Raw genomic sequence first — 20,030 nt, forward strand, 5'->3', positions numbered from 1 at the left:
GCCACCATGCCCAGCTAATTTTTTTCTTTTTTTTTTTTTTTTTGAAACAGAGTCTCACTCTGTCACCCAGGCTGGAGTGCAATGGTGTGATCTTGGCTCACTGCAACCTCCGCCTCCCAGGTTCAAGCTATTCTCCTGCCTCAGCCTCCTGAGTAGCTGGGATTACAGGTGCACGTCACCGCACCTGGCTAATTTTAGTATTTTTAGTAGAGACAGGGTTTCTCCATGTTGGTCAGGCTGGTCTCGAACTCCTGACCTCATGATCCACCCGCCTCGGCCTCCCAAAGTGCTGGGATTACAGGTGTGAACCACCGCACCCAGCCTTAATTTTGTATTTTTAGTAGAAACGGGGTTTCTCCATGTTGGTCAGGCTGGTCTCGAACTCCTGACCTCAAGTGATCTGCCTGCCTCTGCCTCCCAAAGTGCTGGGATTACAGGCGTGAGCCACCACGCCCAGCCAGAAGATTCTATTTGTTAAGAAAAAGAATATCCTAGGACAATAATAAGCAAAGGACTTGAATATACATGTCATAAAAGATTTATAAAAGACCAAATAATTTGGAAAAAATGTTTAACACTTCATTAGTATCCAAAGAAATACAATTTGAAACAATGACATACTCATCAGATGGGTCAAGACTTAAATAAGGTAACACCCACTATTGGTAAGGGTATGGAGACCAGGTCAGCTGGCTCACACCTATAATCCCAGCATTTTGGGAGGCCAAAGCAGGTGGATCACCTGAGGTGAGGAGTTCAAGATCGGCCTGGCCAACAAGGTGAATCCGGGTCTCTACTAGAAACACAATTTTTTTTTTTTTTTTTTTTTTTTGAGACGGAGTCTCACTCTGCTCTGTCACCAGGCTGGAGTGCGGTGGCACTATCTCGGCTCTCTGCAATCTCTGCCTCCCAGGCTCAAACAATTCTCCTGCCTCAGCCTCCTGAGTAGCTAGGATTACAGGTGCGCACCACCACACCCAGCTAATGTTGCTAATATTTTTGTATTTTTTGTAGAGATGGGGTTTCACCATGCTGGCCAGGATGGCCTCGATCTGCTGACCTCGTGATCTGCCCGCCTCAGCCTCCCAAAGTGCTAAGATTACAGGCGTGAGCCACCGCACCCGGGCGAAATACAAAATTTTTAGTGTTTTTTTTTTGAGATGGAGTCTTGCTCTGTGGCCCAGGCTAGAGTACAGTGGCATGATCTCCCCTCACTGCAACCTCCACCTGCTGGGTTCAAGCAATTCTCCTGCCTCAGCCTCCAGAGTAGCTGGGATTACAGACACCCTGCACTGCACCCGGCTGATATTTGTATTTTTAGTAGAGATGGGGTTTCACCATCTTGGCCAGGCTGGTCTCGAACTCCTGACCTCGTGATCCACCCACCTCGGCCTCCCAAAGTGCTGGGATTACAGGCGTAAGCTACCACACCCAGCCCAAATTTTTACTATTTTTGTACTAAAAAATAGTGGCACGCGTCTGTAGTCCTAGCTGCTTGGGAGGCTGAGGCAGGAGAATCACTTGAACCCGGTAGGAGGAGGTTGCAGTGAGCCCAGATCACACCACTGCACTCTAGCCTGTGAGACAGAGTGAGACTAAAAACAAAAAACAAAACAAAAAAAGTGTACATTGGTATAATCCCTTGGTAGTGAGATTTCAAATAATTGTTTTGCTTTATATTTTTCCATATTGCCATTTAAAAAAAATGAGCTTTTAACTTTATAAGTCATGATACTGTTGTCATTTGGAATACATATACATACATGTATACCTACATCTATCTATATACCTATACACATATATACTTATAATAAAAGGTTTACTATACCTGCCCTAGTTCAGGGCCATATCTTTCTGCCACACATATTTCCTACATATTGAACTACGATCTGATCCTGCTGAAACTAAAATTGACGTTGTCACTTCCTTGCTTGAAATGCTTCAGAGGATCCCATTATCAACAAGATAAAGTGCGGTCTTCCAGCATAGTATCAAGGCCCTCCAAGCTCTGACCCTGTCTACCTCTCCACCCAGGTCCTGCCTCACACTTTTGGTTCCAGCTATACACAGTGCTTGTGATATTTTGTAGCTATTTGCCTTCCTACTTTACTCATTGTTTTCTCTGGCATTCTTAAAACCCTCTACCCTCCTGCCCCCAGCGTACCCCCTGACGTAGAGCTCCCACAGCACGTTGGGCCTACTGTCATTACTGCACTTAGCACAGAGTCTGGAAATCTATTCCTCACTCTCTTTAGAATGTAAGCTGCCAACCAGAGTCCTTAATTTTTGTATCCTCAGTGCTAGCACAATTACCAGCCTGGTGAATAGAATGTTTAACATTTAAATTGTTTTGTTCATTTTTCTGTTTTCTTACTTCTTTTTTTTTTTGAGATCGAGTCTAGCTCTGTCGCCCAGGCTGGAATGCAGTGGTGCAATTTCAGCTCACTGCAACCTCTGCCTCCTGTGTTCAAGCGATTCTCCTGCCTCAGCCTCCTGAGTAGGTGGGATTACAGATGCGTGCCACCATGCCTGGCTTATTTTGTATTTTTAGTAAAGATGGGGTTTTACCATGTTGGCCAGGCTGGTCTTGAGCTCCTAACCTCAGGTGATCCACCTGCCTCAGCCTCCTAAAGTGCTGGGATTATAGGCGTGAGCCACTGCACCGGCTGTTTTGCTACTTCTGATACTTAGTTTCATTTTCAGTTATTGTTTGAAATGTTCATTATTGCATTCAGAAAAATGATGATTATACAACAAACATGTTGATGATTACATGAGAACATGGACACGCTAACTTTTTAACTACACTGTTCCTTGTAAACCAAAGTTCATCCCATAAATCTCAGATACTGACTACAGATCCAAATTAAATTTTAAAAAGAAAGAAGAGTTAATCATCTACCACTGGTGTTCCCTTTTGAAAAGAAAAACAAATGAAGGCAAAGTTCATAGGCTCTTCCAGAACAGCGAAACAGATTTCTAGAGAAGGCAATGGCTTTGAGATACACTTATTAAAAAGAAAGGAAGGCCAGGCACGGTGGCTCATGCCTGTAATCCCAACACTTTGGGAGGCCAAGGAGGGCGGATCACAAGGTGAGGAGTTTGAGACCAGCCTGGCCAGCATGGTGAAACCCCGTCTGTACTAAAAATACAAAAATTAGCCAGGCATGGTGGCATGTGCCTGTAATCCCAGCTACTCAGGAGGCTGAGGTAGGAGAATTTCTTAATCCCGGGAGGCGGAGGTTGCAGTGAGCCGAGATCATGCTACTGCACTCCAGGCTGGGCAACAGAGCGAGACTCCATCTTAAAAAAAAAAAAAAGAAAGAAAGAAAGGAAGGCGCCATTGCACTCCAGCCTGGGCGACAGGGTGAGACTCTGTCTCAAAAACAACAACAACAACAACAACAAAAAACCAAAAACACAAAAAAAAAAAGGAAGGGAGAAAGGAAATTTTAAAATTTTAAAATTAAAAAAAAAACTTCATTTTTATCTTCAGAATCAGATATGTTTAATATCTGCATATAATTTAATATGCATTTTATCCATTACAATTTTTAAGTATAATCCAAGGCTTTAAAAAGGTATCTTTTTTTACAGTAATTTAAAATTACAGAAGATGCCTTTCCTATAATTGAAGTTATTGATTAATTGAAGGTATAACCAGACTGAAATATACAGCAACTTCTTGAAGAACGGCAAAAATAAAGTGAAAGTTCTAAATTCTTCTCTGAATTTTTCAGCTATTGCTAATGGAAGGTGCTGCCAATATAATAGGCAACACAGGTTTGTCTAACACAGGTCAGTCTAACACTGGTCCAAGTAATCAATCATCATATCTTATTTCTTTTTTCTTTTTTTTTTTTGAGACGGAGTCTCGCTCTGTCGCCCAGGCTGGAGTGCAGTGGCACGATCTCGGCTCACTGCAAGCTCCGCCTCCCGGGTCCACACCATTCTCCTGCCTCAGCCTCCCGGGTGGCTGGGACTACAGGCGCCCGCCACCACGCTCAGCTCATTTTTTTTGTATTTTTAGTAGAGACAGGGTTTCACCAGTGTTAGCCAGGATGGTCTCGATTTCCTGACCTCATGATCCGCCGCACCCGGCCCTTATTTCTTAAGAATAGAAAACTGTAGGAGTTTGCATAGTAGATCACCTGGTGAGACCTCAGTCCTATAGTGAGAAATTCTCTATAAAAGCTATATGGTACATGATGTCATCCAACACCACATAAGCATATAAAATACATGATAAGGCTCTCCAGGAAAAAACATTCACAAGAAATAATGACTTCTTTCATCAGCTTAAAAGTGGGAAGAACTTATTTGATTAAACCCTGTTTAAAATCGATTGTCTTGTTAGACTTCCCCTATCCATAATGAAATCATTACAGGGTTCTAATGTCAGATGGAAAAGTGTTGACTATGGAGTTGTTTAGCCTCTGATCCTAGGATAAACCAAGCAGTTAAATAATTTCCAAAAGTACAAAACAGACATTCCCCTCAAGTTATCCAGGCTTCTATAGGTACTTTTCAAGTGACCCACAAGCCCTATATTTTAAACAGCCACAGAAGTCAGAACCAAACTCAGGTTTCCAACAAACACTGTAAAATTCTATTCAGCAAAAGCTGCAGTTCCCCGTGGCAACTTGTTAGGTGGTCAGTCAGTCTCAATTACTCTGGGTTCCTCTGCAATTGCTGTCATGACCGCGAGCCTCTCACGTTCTACTTGGCTGACAGCCCAGGTCTGAGGAAGTGAGAGCCAACAATCGCTTACTCAGCAGCGCATTGTGTCGCTTCAGGTATTCAATGGTGTCTCCTTGCTTTTCAACAATTTCTTCTAGGCTTGAAATAGTCCTGCAAATAATCAAGATATAAATGGGTTACACATATTCACCAATACTCATTACTGTCTTTGCAAACGAGTACCTACTAGTTTTTAGTAAAGCATATTGTATTTGTCACCTTTTCTTAGATGTCAGAAGCCAGGGTAATATTGCCAAATAAGATTATTTTCATAAATCGTTTTAGTAACTTCTACTCTTGAAATAAATTTAAAATGTTATAAACTTTCACACCTCTATGTTTTAAAAAAGGCCATCATTGCTTTATTTAAGAAGGATCCTAATTTGTTAGATAATTGAGTATAAGACAATTGAGTATAAGTGATCAACTTAAATGGCATTTAAAGATAAATAAAGGCAAAATTCATTCAATAATCAAATGACGATTTAAAATAGACAACTCTGACCATGGGAAACAATTTTTTAAATGTATGGCATCTGTTTATTTTTGCATTTCTCCTTTTTTCTCCCATACCACAAAAACGTATCTTTTTGCACTTGACACAAATAAAAATATTATATAAGTATATAAAACAAACAAAAAAAATCTAACTCCTTCCTACACTACTGCCCCAGCCCACTTTGGTCTCACTGCTCAGAAGTAATAGCTATAAAGTGTTTTTAATTTCCTTCTACTAATTTAAGATATTAGTACTAGGAATAGTGATGATGACAGTGACAGTAATATGCCAGATGAATTTTAATGTTGACTAAAAATTGCCTATTCAAGAAATAAAACGTTATTGGATGTGTTTTACTCAGATATTCTATATGTGCTAAAAGGGAACTATTTCAAGGGATGGTAAGTGAGAAATTCAGCATGAAAAATATCACATGGGAATGGTCCCATGTGAACAAAAAAGATTTATTCTTAGAAATAAATAGTTATGCTTATAAATAATGTGGTTACAGGAATGGGCTATGTAACCACATTACTATTATTATTATTTTTTGAGACACAGTCTAGCTCTGTTGCCCAGGCTGGAGTGCAGTGGCATGATCTCCACTCACTGCAACCTGCACCTCCCGGGTTTAAGCGATTCTCCTGCCTCAGCCTCCCAAGTAGCTGAGATTACAGGCGCCTGCCACCATGCCCAGCTAATTTTTGTATTTTTAATAGAGACAGGGTTTTACCATGTTGGCCAGGCTGGTCTCAAACTCCTGACCTCAAGTGATCTGCCCGCCTCAGCTTCCCAAAGTGCTGGGATTACAGGTGTGAGCCACTGCGCCCAGCCAATAACCACATTATTTATAAGCATAACGTGAAAAAAACTTTGAATATGCTATTATTTATAAGTATATTCGGAAAAAGACTATCCGAATTCCAATCCTGACTTTGTCACCCACAGACTGTGTGAACTTAATAAGTTACCTAAACTCTCTGGTCTTCAGAGGTTAACACAACAACGAACATTTAGCACTTAATATGTATAAACCACCTAAGAACCTCCCACTCTTTTTTTTCTGAGCTGGGCTATTCACTGAAAAAATACTCTTTATATAAAGGTTTTCAAGTTATCTTGATGGAACTGAGAAGGGATATGCTCTGAGTAGAGTCAACTCTTGTATACACTGACTTTTTTTTTTGAGACCGAGTCTCTTTTTTTTTTTTTTTTTTTTGAGACGGAGTCTTGCTCTGTTGCCCAGGCTGGAGCACAGTGGCGTGATCTCGGCTCACTGCAAGCTCCGCCTCATGGGTTCACGCCATTCTCCTGCCTCAGCCTTCTGAGTAGCTGGGACTATAAGTGCCCACCACCACGCCCAGCTAATTTTTTTTTTTTTTTGTATTTTTCAGTAGAGACAGGGTTTCACCGTATTAGCCAGGATGGTCTCGATATCCTGACCTTGTGATCCACCCGCCTCGGCCTCCCAAAGTGCTGGGATTACAGGCGTGAGCCACCACATCTGGCAGAGACCGAGTCTTGCTCTGTGGCCCAGGCTGGAGTGCAATGGCACGATCTCGGCTCACTGCAACCTCTGCCTCCCAGGTTCAAGTTATTCTTCTGCCTCAGCCTCTAGGATTACAGGCATGCACCACCATGCCTGACTAATTTTTCTATTTTTAGTAGAGATGGGGTTTCACCATGTTGACCAGGCTGGTCTCAAATTCCTGACCTCAAGTGATCCGCCCACCTTGGCCTCCTGTAGTGCTGGGATTACAGGCGTGAGCCACCATGTCTGACCATCTTCTCTTTTTTTTTTTTTTTTTTTTAACACAGAGTCTCACTCCATTACTCCATTGCCCAGGCTGGAGTGCAGTGGCGTGATCTTGGCTCACAGCAACCTCCGCCTCTAGGGTTCCCACAATTCTCCTGCCTCACCCTCCCGAGTAGCTGGGACTACAGGCGTGCACCACCACACCCAGCTAATTTTTATATTTTTAGTAGAGATGGGGTTTCAGCACATTGACCAGGCTGGTCTTAAACTCCTGACCTCAAGTGATCCGCCTGCCTCAGCCTCCCAATGTGCTGGGATTACAGGCCTAAGCCACCACACCCAGACCTGGACACTTCTATATACAGTAGACTTTCAATTAACGTCCCTGTTCCCTGCCCTATGTCCCACTCCTGGGCATCCTGTTCATTTCTGAGTTCCAAGTCTTTCTGGGGCTACACAAAAAGAGTGGCTGCCTCCTTGGCTTTATTTCTCCCCGTGTCCTCTAAATGTAGCCTCTCTGCCCTGTGGTATTGTTTACCGCTCCTTCTTCTGTATTCTGTAGCCCATACATTTTCAGAAATCATTCAACCATCGATGGTCCCTTTCTCCTCCAGTTTTTCTGCTAGTGTGGGTAGGGTGGTCTTTTTTAATCCTTCACTATCCTTTTGGAAGGATCTGGGGAGGGTGAAGGGATAAACGTGTGGCCAGATTTACCTTCTTTCATTGGAAGTTGATTCAAATTTTCAAACTGAGATGCAGTTTCAAAGAAGAATTCCATACAAATTTTAAAATTAAAAGAGGAATATAAACTGAAATTTTTTTTTTTTTTGGGAACAAAGTTTCACTCTTGTCTAGGCTGGAGTGCAATGGCGCGATCTCAGCTCACTGCAACCTCTGCCTCCCGGGTTCAAGCGATTCTCCTGCCTCAGCCTCCTGAGTAGCTGGGATTACAGGCGCGCACCACCACGCCCAGCTAATTTTTGTATACTCAGTAGAGATGGGGTTTCACCATGCTGACCAGGCTGGTCTGAACTTCCGAGCTCAGGTGATCCACCCGCCTCGGCCTCACAAAGTGCTGGGATTACAGGCGTGGGCCACCACGTTCGGCAGAAACTGAATTTTATTGCCCCAAAGTTAACCCCACGAGGTGAAGGGAATACATTTTAAAGAGCTTTCCATTAAGTCATAAGAGAGCAATATTAGGTAAACTCTTCAGTGCTCAGGGGGAACAAGATGAAATATGAAAAGGGTCAAAGTCAGGAAGAACAGTCTCTGAATAAGCCCAAAAGTCGACACAGAGATAATCAAGAACTGATACTAAAGTTACTCCTCTATTTAGGTTAGAATGAAGAAAAAGTAAACAGAAGAAGAAGGTAGGTCATGGCAGGTGAAAAGTGACAAAAAAAGGTTGTATTTTCTCGGGGAAAGAATCTATTTCACTAAAGACACCTCCGTTTTCATAGTTCTGTACGTATTGAGAATTATAGACGGTATAATCCAGGCTTCAAGAAACCGAGGGTAAAGGATTCTAGAACTATCAAGATATCATCAGCTTACACTGTGGGACAGAGATAACGATCCCAAGATGAAGAACCTTGGACTTGCTGCTCATTAACTGTTTGTTTTTGTTTTTTGTTCTTTTTTCTTTTTATTCATTAAATATTTATATTCCACACTATAATAAAAAGCAATGTGCATCCTGATTCAACACTGTCACACCTGTGTTGCCACTTCACACCTGTGCCTAACAACAGTTCAGTTTATAAAAGCTAATTTAAAAATGACACTAATTTGAAAATTGGCCTTACTAAAAGCCAATACATTAAACTATATTTATTTCAACAAGTGTTTTTAAAAGTATCTCTTTCCTTTATCTATAAAGTTTTTTGTTGTTGTTGTTTTGTTTTGAGACAGTCTTGCTCTGTTGTCCAGGCTGGAGTGCAGTGGTGCAATCTTAGCTCACTGCAACCTCCGCCTCACGGGTTCAAGCGATTCTCCTGCCTCAGCCTCCTGAGTAGCTGCGACTACAGGTGTGCATCACTTTGCCCAGCTAATTTTTGTTATTTTTAGTAGAGATGGGATTTCACCATGTTGGTCAGGCTGGACTCAAACTCCTGACTTCGTGATCTGCCCACCTCAGCCTCTTAAAAATGCTAGGATTACAGGCATAAGCCACCGCACCCAGTCATGTTTTTTTCTTTTTTTTCTTTTTTTAACTAGTACATTAGTAATGGCACTGAGTCAATTTCTTAAGCCCCTAAATAATACACTTTCTTCTTTTTGTTTTGAGATGGAGTCTCGCTCTGTTGCCGAGGCTGGAGTACAGTGGCACCATCTTGGCTCACTGCAACCTCTGTCTCCCAGGTTCAAGAGATTCTCCTGCCTCAGTCTCTCAAGTAGCTGGGATTACAGGTGTGCGCCACTGTGCCTGGCTAGTTTTTGTATTTTTAGTAGAGATGGGGTTTCACCATGTTGGCCAGGCTGGTCTTGAACTCCTGACCTCAGGTGATCTACCCACCTCGGCCTCCGAAAGTGCTGGGATTACAGGCGTGAGCCACCCCACCTGGCCCACACTTTCTTTATATATACTGACTATATTTCTATGTCTGTTGCTATCCACTTCAGATGATGTTAAGGAATAACTTGTGTCCCAGATTATATAGATCCAAAAGCGGGATGAGAAGAACCACAGACATGGTCAGGAGTGGTGTAATCATGCCTGTAATCCCAGCACTTTGGGAGGCCGAGGTGGGTGGATCACTTGAGGTCAGGAGTTTGAGACCAGCCTGGCCAACATGGTGAAACCTCATTGCTACTAAAAATACAAAAATTAGCTGGGTGTGGTGGCACATGCGTGTAGTCCCAGCTACTCGAGAGGCTGAGGCAGGAGAACCTCTTGAACCCAGGAAGTCAAGGCTGCAGTGAGCCAAATCACAGCAGTGCACTCCAGCCTGGGTGACAGAGCTCTCACCCTGTCTCAAAAAAAAAAAAAAAAAAAAAAAAAAGAGCGGGCCGCGGTGGCTCACACCTGTAACTCTAGCACCTTGGGAGGCCCAGGCAGGCGGATCACTTCGGATCACTTGAGGTCAGGAGTTCAAGACTAGCCTGGCCAACATGGTGAAACCCTGTCTCTATTAAAAATACAAAAATTAGCTGGACGTGGTGGCGGGTATCTGTAATCCCAATTACTCAGGAGGCTGGAGAATCACTTGAATCTGGGAGGCAGAGGTTGCAGTGAGCCAGGATCGTGCCACTGCACTCCAGCCTGGGCGACAGAGTGAAACTCCTCTCAGAAAAAAAAAAAAAAAAAAGAAGAGGCTGGGCGCAGTGGCTTACGCCTGTAATCCCAGCACTTTGGGAGGCCAAGGCGGGTGGATCACGAGGTCAGAAGATCGAGACCATCCTGGCTAACACGGTGAAACCCCGTCTCTACTAAAAATACAGAAAAAAATTAGCCGGGCGTGGTGGCAGATGCCTGTAGTCCCAGCTACTCGGGAGGCTGAGGCAGGAGAATGGCGTGAACCCAGGAGGCGGAGCTTGCAGTAAGCTGAGATTGTGCCACTGCACTCCAGCCTGGGCAACAGAGCGAGACTCCGTCTTAAAAAAAAAAAAAAAAAAAAAAAAAAGAAGAACCACGGACATGATGCAGATAAAGAAGAAAAGAGGTCTAAAACCTGAGCTTTGGGCACACCAATCTTTAGGAGTCTTGAAGGGGAAGGGGAGCAGGATAAAGAGACTGAAAAAGGAAGGGCAGGTTGATGGCAAGGAAACCAGGAGAGTGTCATGCCCCAGAGCCCAGGGAAAGAAGCACTTCAAGGAAAAGACAGTGATTACCTGTGCCCACTGCCATTGAGAGGGCAAACACAAGGACCAAGAGTCAGTTCACTCTGGATTGGGCAAAGTAGAGGCCATCAGAGGGACTGCAGGGGAAGATGGGAGTGGGGCAACCAGTAAGGAGACTCTTGCACATCCAGGTGAGAGATGTTAGTGGCAGTGGAGGTAGAGAGCAGTGGTTGGATTATTATCTTATTTTTATTTTATTATTATTATCATTATTTTTTGAGACAGAGTCTGACTGTGTTGCCCAGGCTGCAGTGCAGTGATGCAATCTTGGCTCACCTCAACTTCCGCCTCCCAGGTTCAAGTGATTTTTCTGCCTCAGCCTCCCAAGTAGCTGAGATTATAGGTGTGAGCCACTGCACCCAGCCAGATTATTATTTTAGAGACAGACCCAACAGGACTTGCTGATGGGTTATCTGGGTGGAGGTGGGGTGAAGGAAACAGGAGTCAAGGATGATACCAGCTTTCTGGCCTGAGCAACCTGTTGAATAGCGATGCCACTTCCCAAGATGGGAGAAGGCTGGATTTGAGTTGGGGCAGGGCTCTGTGTTGGACACATTAAGTTTGCAGACATCCAACTGGAGATGCTGATGGCTAATGAGAAAGTCAGACAGACAAATCTGGACCACAGGGGAAATACACAGCTGGAGATACATGTTTGGGAGTCAGCAGCATATTTATGGGATCTATTTTGTTGTTGTTGTTTATATATACTTAATACTCATACACAGTTAAAAAAGAAAAAAAAAAGGATCACAGTGAAAAACAACAATCCCCCCACTCGCTCCCCACCACCCACCACCTCTGAGTGTCAGGCCCAAAGGTAGCCACTTTCAACTCTTTGTAACTGGTTCTTCTGTATTTCTCTCTATATTTCTAAATAACAAGATTATACAATTTCTTGATTTTTCAATTTTTGCTATTATCTGCGGACTTCCTATATAAGAAATTAGAATTTAGTTCTCTCACTTTCCCCAAATCCATATACATATACATTTATGTCTTCTTTCTTGTAGCCTCTCAATCCAGTAAGCAATATTACAATTTTGGGTTAAATCAATATTCAGAAACTGCAATATCACTATCTAGATATTCGCCACAGTTAAACATGTAACAGTTGGCTAAATATTAGCTAGAGTTAAGCCATGTAAATCAGCCTTCTGATTTACCTAGAATTAATAATCACCTCATTTTTTTGTTTACATAGTTTTGTTTTTTGATTTTTGATTTTTGTTTTTTGAGTCAGGGTCTCACTCTGTCGCCCAGGCTGCAGTGCAGTGGTACGATCTCAGCTCTCTGCAGCCTCAATCTCCTGGGCTCAATCAATCCTCCCACCTCAGCCTCTTGAGTAGCTGGGACCACAGGTGTGTGCCACCACACTTGGCTAATTTTTTGTACTTTTTGCAGAGACAGGGTTTTGGCATGTTGCCGAGGCTGGTCTTGAACTCCAGGGCTTCGGTGATCCACCCGCCTCGACCTCCCAAAGTGCTGAGATTACAGGCGTGAGCCACCACATGGACCTGTATAGTTTTTTACATCTACGTTAGCCCCAAGATCTCCAACAGATATGAATGATATTTTAATTACCATGGAAGTCACTTAGGGAGAGACTGGATAGAAACAAGGGTGGGCAGACCGGGCTGGCTGTTCGGGAGGCTAAAATGGGAGGATTGCTTGAGCCCAGGAGTTTGAGGCCAGCCTGGGCAATACAGAGAGACTCCATCCCTTAAAAAGAAAACAACAGGCTGGGCGAGGTAGCTCACGCCTGTGATCCCAGCACTTTGGGAGGCTGAGGCGGGCAGATCACCTGAGGTCAGGAGTTTGAGACCAGTCTGACCAACATGGAGAAACCCCATCTCTACTAAAAATACAAAATTAGCCAGGCATGGTGGTGCATGCCTGTAATCCCAGCTACTGGGAGGCTGAGGCAGGAGAATCGCTTGAAACTGGGAGGTGGAGGCTGCGGTGAGCCAAGATCATGCCATTGCACTCCAGCCTGGGCAACAAAAGCAAAACTCCCATCTCAAAAAAAAAAAAAAAAAAAAAACAAAGACACCTATAAAAAAAGGTGCTTCAAGGAGGGAGTAACCAGTTAATCACGTCAAAAGCTCTTGAGAGGTTAAATAGGTTGGCTAAGTGGTTAATCTTTTGCATCAAATATATGGCCTATTTAATACATTTAGACATCCTGATTTAGACTTGATTCCACCACAGCTGAAAGGAAATAAACAAATCAAACAAATGTAAAAGTACAATTACACAATCATAAATTCCAAGCATCAGAATGGTTTCTAGCTTTCTAGGGGAAAAAACTCAATTATTTTATTCTCACCTAAATCTTACCTGAATCCAGTCTCCGAGGTAATATTGCTGGGGTAAGCATAGATTTTTTCTTCTTCAAGTATATCAGGCTCTGGTTTAGCTTTATTAAATCTCCGGATTTTCACTAAAATAATAAAGTCATTATTAGATCGAATTCTGAAAGACAAGTCTAGTTTCATTTTTTCAAATTATGCTAATTTGCTGTTCTTATTAACGTCCTCGAGTATTTCAAAGTCTACTATGTGCCAGGCCTGTTCTAAGCCCTGGGAATATAGGGATTACATTAGTATTGAAAATAGCAATAATAGCTGACATTTATTGTGCACTTAGAACACATGAGGCACAGTTTAAATGTTTTACATGGATGCCCTCATTCAGTTCTCATAACCACCTGCATGAAGTGGATGCTCCTATTACCCCACAGTGAAGCCCAGAGAAGCTGAGCAACCAGCCAGCCATCTAATTCAGAAATCATGACTTCCTCTGGTCCAGGGGAAAATACAGATAATAATCCTACATTCTAAGACAGTATGGAAAGCACCTTCAACAGAAGCTTGTGCAAGAGGCTTGCACAAGGAGTTGTCAAGCTGCTTTTTGGCCTGGAAAGCAGTGCCTAACTCAACAGAAGGTATCAGAGAGGGGAAAAGAGGATAGAGTTTGAGCCCTTCCTTGAGAGAAACACGGGAATTAGTCACACAGACTAGAAGAATAAAGAAGGGTGCTTCAGGTGCGGGAGGAGTCTGAACAAATGCTATGGTCTTGAGAAGCTACACATATGTATGGGTGTGAGGGTGTATGGACGAGGGGTGAGGTCGGGAAGGTGAGCAGAGAATGCATCAGGAGTGGCTGGTGTGTCATGCAAGGCAGTTACACTTTTTTTTTTTTTTTTTTTTGAGACGGAGTCTTGCTCTGTCGCTCAGGCTGGAGTGCAGTGGCACAACCTTGGCTCACTGCAACCTCTGTCTCTGCCTCCTAGGTTCAAGCAATTCTCCCACCTCAGCCTCCCGACTGGGATTACAGGCGTGCACCACCACACCCAGCTAATTTTTTTGTATTTTCAGTAGAGACGGTGTTTCACCATGTTGGCCAGGCTGGTCTCAAACTCCTGGCCTCAAGTGATCCGCCTGCTGCGGCCTCCCAAAGTGCTGGGATTACAGGCGTGAGTCACCAGGCCCAGCCTAAGACATTTAGATTTTATCCTCAGAGCAACTGGCAGTCTTTGAAAGGATCTCACCATCATCCCTGAAGAGCAGGCTAGGTAGAGGCCATTCAAGGAGAACCTTTCAGGCCGGGCATGGTGGCTCATGTCTGTAATCCCAGCACTTTGGGAGGCCACGGTGGGTAGATGACCTGGCATTCCGAGTTTGAGACCAGCCTGGCGAACATGGTCAGATGCCGTCTTTACTAAAAATACAAAAATTAGCTGGGCATGGTGATAGGGGCCTATAATCCCAGCCACTCAGGAGGCTGAGGCAGGAGAATCGCTTAAACCCAGGAGGCGGAGGTTGCAGTGAGCTGAGATTGTGCCATTGCACTCCAGCCTGGGCGATGAGAGCGAAACTCCGACTCAAAAAAAAAAATAAAGAAAACGCCTTTTATGCCACATGAAAACTTTAGATTTTTTTTCCTTCAGCTATTAGAAAAGTCTGGGCAGGGAAGCTGTTAACAATCAGAGTTAAGTATAAACAAGATCACGTTGGCAGGAATAAGAAATATGAATCAGTGGACAGAGGGAAAGAGACCTGTTGTATGTCTCCTGGATGTGGCCATGCAAGGGATGATGAGTACCTAACCAAGGCAGTGGCAGGGACCAAAGAAAAGAGACAGAGCTGAAAGACAGGTAGACTGAATAAGACTGATGACTGATCACCAATCCTATCCCGTTCTTGGGGAGTGAGGTAGAAGGAAGAAGGTAGATGACGCCTACGTTTCTAGGATTCTGATTTATCAAGTGGATGCAGGCTGGTATTGTTAACTGAGCTAGAAGAGGACAGTTAGGATGGAGGGAAATTTTGAAGAAAATTATGTTCTGTTCAATTCTGATCTTGGTGCCTATGGGACATGTGGATGAAAACTTCATTAAGCAGATGAATATATAAAATTTGAGGCCGGGTGCAGTGCATCACACCTGTAATCCCAGCACTTTGGGAGGCCAAGGCGGGCGGATCACCTGAGGTCAGGAGGTAGAGACCATCCTGGCCAACATGACGAAACCTCATCTCTATTAAAGTGCTAGCCTCCTAAAGTGCTAGGATTACAGACATGAGCCACTGTGCCTGGCCTATTTCTTAATTTTTAATTTTAAATGGCAAGCTGACATTTCAGCTGCCTTCAGAGAAGCAAAAGTTTGTGGATGTTTTTGTTGTTGTTGTTTTAGGAGACAGGGTCTTACTCTGTCACCCAGGCTGGAGTGCAGGCACATGATCTTGGCTCACTGCAACCTCTGTCTCCCAGGCTCTAGTGATCCTCCCATGTCAGCCTCCCGAGGGGCTGGGACCACAGTTGTGCACCACCATACCCGGCTAACTTTTTGTATTTTTTGTAGAGATGGAGTTTCATCATGTTGCCCGGGCTGGTCTTCAACTCCAGAGCTCAAGTGATCCTCCTGCCTCAGCCTCCCAAAGAGCTGGGATTACAGGCTTGAGCCACCATTCCCAGCCCCAAAAGTTTGTGTCTTGTTTTAATGGAAAAGTTCACTTACGTTAACAAAAATTTATTAATGACACAATCTTAAAAGAATGGGGTCTCACTGGTGGTGGCTATACCTTCCTGTTGGTTTGAAATTAAAGAAGTCTGCATGTGGTCACCACTCAGATACACAGAGAACTTCCTTGTCACTAAGATAATGGGCTATACTTTAAACTGGGAGGAAAGGAAGTAGTTCGAGGTTCCTATAAGAACAGGCTCGTTGTAATTCTCACCTGTGTAAATGAGGAGACATATCAGGGAACAGATGAGTTCCAGTGCCAAGATGGCTAGAATGAGGTCAAGATACAATCTGCCAGGCTCTGGGAAGGAGTGCTGCATGCATAGTATGAGGAGAAGCACTGTGTTGCCTGAGGAGGAGAAACATAAAACACAGCATGTGATGAGAAAGACATATATGGTTTTTGTCCAATAGATAGTTGGTCTTTGTCTGGTTCCTTACACAGAGCTCCTAAAACCCTTGTAATTTCCTGAGTGATCAGAGCCTTCAGAAATGAAGACCCAGGACAGGTGCAGTGGCTCACACCTGTAATTTCAGCATTTTGGGAAGTCAAGGCAAGAGGATTGCTTGAGCCCAGGTGGTCGAGACCAGCTTAGGCCACATAGCAAGACCCCATCTCTGTAAAAAAATATAAAAAATTAGCCAGGCATGGTGGCACACATCTGTAGTTCCAGCCACCTGGGAGGCTAAGGTGGGAGGATTGCTTGAGCCTGGGAGGTTGAGGCTGCAGTGAGCTGAGGTCGTGCCACTGCACTCCAGCCTGGGCAACAGAGCAAGACCCTATCGCAAAAAAAAAAAAAAAAAAAAAAAAAAATGAAAGACCCAGAGAAAACTATTCTTATGCTTAGGTTTGATGAAGAATGGACAGTCATGTAGAAATGTGATTGGACAAAGTATGATCTACTGGGAATAGACTGAAGGGGCAAACCCAGCAAGGCCTGTCTATTCAGGTTCTTCTTGGCCTCTCTGTATAGACTCCTCACCCGCAACCCTCCTGCCATATAGGGTAGGACCCCTCTGAAATAAGGGTCTTCAAGGGAAAAGGGTAAAGGAGAAAGTGACCTTTCTTTTTTTTTTTTTTTTTTTTGAGAAGGAGTCTCGCTCTGTCACCCAGGCTGGAGTGCAGTGGCGCAATCTCGGCTCACTGCAAGCTCCGCCTCCCGGGTTCACGCCATTCTCCTGCCTCAGCCTCCCAAGTAGCTGGGACTACAGGAGCCCGCCACCATGCCCAGCTAATTTTTTTTATATTTTTAGTAGAGACAGAGTTTCACCGTGTTAGCCAGGATGGTCTCGATCTCCTGACCTTGTGATCCACCCACCTCGGCCTCCCAAAGTGCTGGGATTACAGGCGTGAGCCACTGCGCCCAGCCGAAAGTGACCTTTCTAGATATTATGGCCTGCTTTGGGAGAGAGGAGTCTAGTTTCTACGGCCTGCCTTTGGGAAGAAGAGTTCTGGTTTCCACGACTGGCCAGGGGAGAAAGAAGGACAAGAAACAGGAGGGCAGGAAGGCAGAGAGACTTTGCTTCTGAGCCCCTCCCAATCTCCTTTAGTTTGGAGTACTCAGCATGCCAAAGCCCTGCACTTTGGAGTACGGTGTTCTGAATCCCAACAGGTATATTTGGTTTTTGTATAGAGTTCCTAAAACCCTTGGAATTTCCTGATAGAAGTGTCTTTTAGGCCAGGTGCGGTGGCTCACGCCTGTAATCTCAACACTTTGGGAGGCCAAGGTGGGCAGATCACCTGAGGTTGGGAGTTCGAGACCAGCCTGACCAACATGGAGAAACCCCATCTCTACTAAAAATACAAAATTAGCTGGGCGTGGTGGCGCATGACTGTAATCCCAGCTACTTGGGAGGCTGAGGCAGGAGAATCACTTGAACCCGGGAGGTGGAGGTTGCGGTGAGCCAAGATCGTGGCGCTGCACTCCAGCCTGGGCAACAAGAGTGAAACACTGTCTCAAAAAAAAAAAAAAAAAAAACCCAAAAAGGCGTGGTGGCAGGACACGCCTGTAGTCCCAGCTACTTGAGAGTTTGAGGCAGGAGAATCGCTTGAACCCAGGAGGCAGAGGTTGCAGTGAGCCGAGATCACACTACTGCACTCCAGCCTCGTGACACAGAGAGAGTCCATTTCAAAAAAAAAAAAAATCTATTGAACAATGAGTTCTGATGAACTTCTGGGTTGCCAGGAGGAGGGTGGTGCACCCCAACTCCATGTGGACAGAAGCTCCTGTACTTGGGACCCTGCTAGACCTCATGCAATGTACCTCTTCATCTGGCTGTTCATCTGTCTCCTTTATAACAAACCAGAAAACATAAGTGTTTCCCTGAGTTTTGTGAACCATTCTAGCAAATTACAGAACTCAAGAAGAGAGGGGCCAGGTGTGGTGGCTCACACCTGTAATCTCAACACTTTGGGAGGCCGAGGCAGGTGGATCACTTGAGGTCAGGAGTTCGAGAGCAGCATGGTCAACATGGCGAAACCCTGTCTCCACTAAAAATACAAAAATTAGCTGGTGTGGTGGTGCACATCTGTAATCCCAGCTATTTGGGAGGCTGGCGCAGGAGAGTCACTTGATCCCAGAAGGCAGAGGTTGCAGTGAGCTGAGATCATGCCATTGCACTCCAGCCTGGGTGACGGAGAGAAACTCTGTCTCAAAAAAGAAAAAAAAAAGAGGTCATAGAAACCCTACTTTATAGCTGGTAGGTCAGAAGTATGGGAAGCATATCGGCCGGGCGTGGTGGCTCAAGCCTATAATCCCAGCACTTTGGGAGGCCGAGGCAGGTGGATCACAAGGTCAGGAGATCGAGAACATTCTGGCTAACACGGTGAAACCCCGTTTCTACTAAAAATACAAAAAAAATTAGCCGGGCGTAGTGGTAGGCGCCTGTAGTCCCAGCTACTCGGGAGGCTGAGCCAGGAGAATGGCGTGAGCCCTGGAGGCGGAGCTTGCAGTAAGCCGAGATCACGCCACTGTACTCCAGCCTGGGTGACAGAGCAAGACTCTGTCTCAAAAAAAAAAAAAAAAAAAATACAGAAGTATGGGAAGCATGGTCTTTCAACTGACATCTGAAATGGGGAGAGTCTTGTGGGATTGAGCCCTTTAATTTGTGGGATCTAAGACTATCTGTGGATAGATGGTGCTATAATTGGATTAAGTTGAAGGACACCCAATTGGTGTCTACTGGAGAACTGAATTAAACTGTTGTAGGGAAAACTCCACACATCTAGTTTAGCAAGAAGTGTTCTGTGTAGGAATGTAGAAAAGCAGTTTTTTCAGACAACATGTTAGAGCTCAGCACTGACACCCACAAGGGCATACTTGCACACAAAACTATTCTTAGCAGCAAAGGAAGTTAAAGGATTAAAAACAAAATACTGTTAAATTTGGAAGAAAATGGAAAAAAAATCTACACATCTAAGAGTTAATAATGGCCCATAAAACAACTACATAAAGACCTGGACTTTCTTAAAAACTTAGGAATGATTTTTTGCTTTATAGAATTATTGACAATTACTTTCTTTAGTTACCCAATGCAAGTAAAAAGTGGTGCCATTTTTAGAAGTTTGCATTTAAGACACAAAAAAGAAAAAAAAAGTTTGCATTAGACCGGTTCTTCAGGACCCACACAGTGGGAATCCTCGGAGCCCATTCTGGTCACCTGGTACAGCAACAGCAGAACTAAAGGATGATTAAGAGTATGCCCATGATCCAGACTACCTAGATGAAAATCCAGGACAAGTTACCTAATATCTCTGCTCTTCGATGTCCCCATCTAAAAAATGAGGATAACAGTACCTTTCTCACAATGCTGTTCTTTCTTAATGCTGTTCTTTTTTTTTTTTTTTTTTTTTTGAGATGGAGTCTTGCTCTGCTGCAGTGCAAAGGCGCAATCTCAACTCACTGCAACCCCCACCTCCCAGGTTCAAGTGATTATCCTCCCTCAGTCTCCTGAGCAGCTGGGATTACAGGCGTGCACCATCATGTCCAACTAATTTTTGTATTTTTAGTAGAAACAGGGTTTCACCATGTTAGCCAGACTGATCTTGAACTCCTGACCACAAGTGATCTGCGAGCCTCAGCCTCCCAAAGTGCTGGGATTACAGGCGTAAGCCACCACGCCTGGCCCACAGTGCTGTTCTAGGGAGTGAGTTAATATGTGAAAAA

The 20,030-nt window shown here is 44.2% G+C and overlaps 1 protein-coding gene across 1 annotated transcript in view; it reads right to left on the bottom strand.

Moving 5' to 3' along the window:
- Nucleotides 1-3,489: 3,489 nt before the first annotated feature.
- The window catches only part of TMEM192 (transmembrane protein 192), a gene marked incomplete in the record, with an annotated part of 36,443 nt that continues 19,902 nt past the window's right edge, over nucleotides 3,490-20,030 (bottom strand). Inside the window, 4 exon segments of the mRNA NM_001131818.1 lie at nucleotides 3,490-4,849; nucleotides 13,171-13,176; nucleotides 13,178-13,281; nucleotides 16,079-16,213. Of these exon segments, the coding sequence (NP_001125290.1) occupies nucleotides 4,835-4,849; nucleotides 13,171-13,176; nucleotides 13,178-13,281; nucleotides 16,079-16,213 (260 nt within the window).

The sequence above is a fragment of the Pongo abelii genome, chromosome 3 (genome assembly GCF_028885655.2).
Source record: "Pongo abelii isolate AG06213 chromosome 3, NHGRI_mPonAbe1-v2.0_pri, whole genome shotgun sequence".
NCBI classification, from domain to species: domain Eukaryota; kingdom Metazoa; phylum Chordata; class Mammalia; order Primates; family Hominidae; genus Pongo; species Pongo abelii.